At 37.0% G+C, this 5124-nt stretch overlaps 1 protein-coding gene across 1 annotated transcript in view; it reads right to left on the bottom strand.

The window, feature by feature from the left end:
• Window positions 1-431: 431 nt before the first annotated feature.
• LOC106522275 (protein FAM171B) overlaps window positions 432-5124 on the bottom strand; it is a gene marked incomplete in the record, with an annotated part of 13648 nt that continues 8955 nt past the window's right edge. Inside the window, 4 exon segments of the mRNA XM_014015225.1 lie at window positions 432-2100; window positions 3613-3736; window positions 3940-4056; window positions 4194-4364. Coding sequence (XP_013870679.1) covers window positions 1227-2100; window positions 3613-3736; window positions 3940-4056; window positions 4194-4364 — 1286 coding nt within the window.

Here is a 5124-nt window from a genome sequence, read left to right on the forward strand (position 1 = left end):
CAGTGTAAATTCTGGTACTGACTCACATAAGCAGTTCTCTGTGAAGCACAAAACACATGMAGATTAAAAAGTCTCTGTTTTGTGCCAGTGACCTATGCTCAYCTATTTTTCAACCACTAAAAAGGTTTACGTGGAGGTAAGCATATTCTTTTACATRTGCATCATTAAWACATSAGGCCCCAGGTGTTTTTAAGCACACATGTTATGTCACTTGCAGCTTTCTATAACGCAGATCCAAACAGTTGTATAGATTTGCACCAGTCTTCTCCTGCTAGGAGCTACATTGCTGCCATCTTCTGGAGGACTAATTCAGCTCTTTTGACGATACAGTATCTGCTGTCTTTAGAAACATTAAGATACATTTCTTTTCTTTCTAGTCACCCTAACAAYGTCTATAAAATGTAAAAAGGTATAAGGTTGTAAAAAGTCTCTTGTTTTTTAATATAAAAGTCAGTTTTATTCCAAAGCACAAATAAACAGACCAAAATGTTTTACAAGTAAGTCAAACATATTAAGAACAAGAAAACAGAAATAAAAGAAAAAAAAAAACAAACATTAAAAGAGTAAGTAAAAGTTTAAATAAATTATTGAACAAAAAAATAACTCTTTTGGATCCTAYTTGCTTGAGTCAAACACCAGAGAAAGAATGAGACCTAAAGCTGTAGTTGGGAGTTTTTAAAAGTTTGAGTTAGCCTGAAAATTTGAACAAACACATTGAACAGGTCCCTCCCCCATTTCTCCTGTCTCTTATTGGCTGTTTCTGACCGGGAATGGTATATTTCTGCAGATAGCTGTAGGACCACTGGGAGCTTTATTTTTTTTTCACAGATCATCCGTCTCATATCTATATGTTAGGACATAGTGACAGTTTTAACAAATACGTAAAATAYATATTTTTATACTGCAGCTTTAAAAGACTCAGAAAAATCTGATCATTTGTTTACTTTACTGTGGATTTTGAAACTGGTTGGTTTAGGCCTAAATGCTGTTACTGATCTGTCAGTGTTAAAGAAACCTAATTAAAAWTTTGAATGCAGTAAGTAAAGTCTTAAAATCAAGCCAAAATGGACTGAAATGTAAAACAAGGACAGTGATTGTAGACAGAGGTTAATTTTCATTGTTTTTCATTTAGTTTAATTGTCCTTAACAAAATGAAGAACACAACATGAGGTTAAACTTCAGTTTTTTTGTGTAAATCTGACCAAAATAGTACTTTAAAAAGTGTTTTACTGTTGGGGTGTGTTTTTAGGTGATGTGTTTTTGACAAAAGTTGCGTTTCTCTCCAGGGTTACAGTCCTCCTACCAGAGGTCTGTCTCAGTTCACTCATGTCCACCCCAGAGTCCAAACTGGTTTCTCGACTCTCGATGGGCCTCTGCCTCCTCTGCTGCTCTGACACACTGTAACGGATCTCAGCCGCCGGTTTTCCCTCCAGAGATACAAACCAGGCTCGAGGAGGCTGAGGTGATGGGATTTTGGATAAACCCGTGAAGGCGTGGACGGAACGTCTGCTCTCCCTGATTTTATTTAACGTTCCCGGTTCTGAAACGGACTCTGGGAGGCCGAAAGGGCCCCTGCTTGTGCCGTTTGAAGTCTGAGAGATTTCCAGACCTCCGGGCTGATCCTCAGTTTCTACCGCCTGGCTCTGGGCGGCAGAGGGAGCGTTTTGCAGAGTCTGGGTGAAGCTGTCTTTCCTCTGCGGCTCCGCGGCAGACCCGTTTGAAAAGCCCATCCGTGGCAGAGTGGCCGACCTGCTCCACTCGGTCTGCTCCTGTTCCTCCTCCAGGTGGAAAAATGCTGAGGCGGGAAGAATGGCGACAGGCTGGTTGTAGAAGAACAAGCTGTCGGTTAGAGACGGAGGAGTTTGTTCTGAGGTCGTACAGTCCTGTCTGTGAGACTCGACTGAAACAGTCACAACTCCGGGGTTAACTATCACATCACTGTTGTTTCCACTCTTTTGGAACGCTTTCTGGTTCATATCTGCTGGTTGAGMGGAGTTCCCTGAGGACGTCCCAGAGGCTTCAGGATGACACGTGGAAGTGGTCTGATCCTTTTTACTCACTGTTGGGATTTTCCTGGTTTTATTTTTAMTGAACTGCTTCCTGCAAACAAAAACAACACATTTTCATCAAATCAGTGAGCATCTTGTAACATAAAAACATCTTCCTCTTGCTCTCATGTTGACTTCTGCTGCATTGAGTAAATTTTTTTTGTTGGTTTAGAATCTTGAGCTGCTCGGTCACGCAGGTTGTAAGCTATGGGGTGCCATTTGTAAAGTTACACTGCCAAAGATTACCAGCAATATTAAGCTTTATTTAGCCTTTCATAAGAAAAAAATAGGGGGGCATTTTTCAAAGTAATATTTTTACCTTGATATTCATACATTCATAAGTGTCGTAGCTCCAAATTAATATTTAATTTCTAAACTAAATTTTTAGTTTACACACTAAATATTTAGCTTGGGGATTAAATATTTAATTTCCAAGCTAAATATTTACAGTAGCTACAACATAAATGTTTAGTTTGTAGCTAAATATTTAGCTTGCTAAAAATTAAATATTTACAGTGCTAACTGAATATTTAATTTACAAGTTAAATATTTTGTTTACAAACTAAATGCTTAACTTGCAAATTAAATATTTAGTTAGCAAGCTAAATATTTATTTTACAAACTAAATTGTGAAGAGAAAAAAGAGACAGAGAGAAAAACAGAGAGAGAAGTAATTAGGAAGATGAAATAGTGATTAGAAGTATATTAAATATTCACCAACAAAACACAGGACCACACACCCAACATCTGTCTGCTCACCTGAAAATTAAATGGATAAATAATGGAGGGCATATATAAATATATACACATAAACATACATTTATAAAGATATACATACATACATGCCTACATTCATAAATATTGTCCGTATATACACACAGACATATATACACACTCAGTGACCAGTCAGAACCCCCCGGATCAGAACACCTGTTTGTGAGCAGTTGTGAACATGCGTGTGTATACAAGATTTCTCTAATGGAATATTTAATAGTGACTGTGGAGGRCCGAGACCCAACCCCCAAGACATGAGGCAGACATAGGGAAGACCAGAACCCAAATATTTAACTTGCAAATTAAATATTTATTTAGCAAGCTAAATACTGTATTTAACTGCAAACTAAATATTTATGTTGCAGCTAAATATTTAGCTTGCAAACTAAATATTTAATCTCCAAGCTAAATATTTAGTGTGAAAACTAAATATTTAGCTTGGAAATTAAATATTTAGTTTGGAACTATGACATTTATAAATGTATGAATATCAAGGTAAAAACATTACTTTGAAAAATGCCCCCTATTTTTTTTATTCTGAAAGGCTAAATAAAGCTAAATATTGCTGATAATTTTTGGCAGTGTAACTTTACAAACGGCGCCCCATAGTAAAGCTATTACTCAAAGTTAATGCCATAAGAAATATTCCTGGAAGAAAGGTCAAACATTTGCAATTGGAATCATGACATTCATCTTTAAAATGTTCCGAGCAGTGATTATGAATGATGGCCACATAAAGATCAAAACAATATGTGAAAAAAAAGTCAAAACAATATGAAAGCACGGTTACCTGCAATAACATATCATCCCAATCAGGAGACAGATGATGATGAGGAGGGTTCCTCCGAGGAGAACCGTCAGGAAAAATAAATGACGGAAGGTAAAGTCAATGATGGTGGAGAGTACAAAAAACCCTGGAGAAAACGGTTGGAAATAATATAAACAAATTAGTAAAAATGCATTTCAAACAACTGCACAAAATATAATGAAGCAAAATATCTTTAATTATTTCTACACTTTGAATGCCCTCAACTCAACCCTGCTGAATATCTGGGGCAAAAGATGTTTGTGAAAACAAAATACAGAATATTTTGACATATTAAAGTAAAAATCAGACCTCTGGTGGAGGATACAGGTGCTGCCATCCAGTAGCCCAGGTGAGGAGCAGTGAAAGTCCACGTGAGTTTTCCGTTCACCATTATCATCTTTCCAAGTCCTTTTCTCATCCAGCCTCCTACAGAAAACACAAACGTGTCAGAAACAATAAATATTCAACAAAAGACGGCAAGAAGAACACCAGAAATGTTTTTTATACTCAAGGTGTTTCTGAACAGACCACTCTGGTTCTGATCGGACCCACGTCTGACTCACCAGTGGTCTGGTTGAAGAACCACACAGGAACAGCAGCTGGAGCCTGGAGTCCACAGCTGTCAGGGACACCGAGGCTGATCTGGATCGGCCCAGTTACATGAAGTTTTGTTTCTCCGGAGAAAAGTTGCACACTGACAGCTGCCACCGGGTTTAACTCCACGCTGACGAAACCTGGAGAAGACAGGAAGATGTTAAAATAGAGTTAGACTTTAGAAGAGGCCTTCTTTTGTAGTTCTTCACATGTTCTGAAGTTTATCTTTAAAGATATTGTAAATGCTACTAAAAGGTAGGTGTACTGACATCTGTTTTTGCAACAGGTTACCAGCAACACAATGCAGAATGATACATTGTCAGGGGTAAATAGGGTTGGGCAATATCGTCAAAAAAATAATCACGATTAATTGTGGTATTTAGCCAATAACGATTAATTTGACGATTAATCGCCTGGAGACCCTGGACACCCTTATGTCCTAATCAATTACCATACCATACCATACTACTTTTATTTATAAAGCACTTTAAACAGCACAAGTCCAACCAAAGTGTTGTACAGTAGACAGAAACAACAGGACATAGTTAAAATTACAGTTAAAATACAAAAAAAAAAGACCAATTTAGTGGGATAGATTTGCTCCATAAAAATATGTTCCAAATTGTGTCAAAATTACAGATTTCAGGCTGTACATCAAATTTTAAAATGTGTTGATAGATAAATAAATTGCTGGATGTTTTTTTTTTTTTTTATGTTTGTCATATTTGAAGCGGGTAGGAGCACCAGGCAAACTGCTGGCATTCATCATATTCATCGTCAAGTGCCAAAAAATAATCGATTAATGTTTTTCTGATGATTAATTGCACACAATATGATTATGCCCAACCCTAGGGGTAAATGAAAAAAAATATCAGAAACTGGAAAAATATAAATTAAGAC

This window comes from Austrofundulus limnaeus, unplaced genomic scaffold (genome assembly GCF_001266775.1).
Source record: "Austrofundulus limnaeus strain Quisiro unplaced genomic scaffold, Austrofundulus_limnaeus-1.0 Scaffold125, whole genome shotgun sequence".
Classification (NCBI taxonomy): Eukaryota; Metazoa; Chordata; class Actinopteri; order Cyprinodontiformes; family Rivulidae; genus Austrofundulus; species Austrofundulus limnaeus.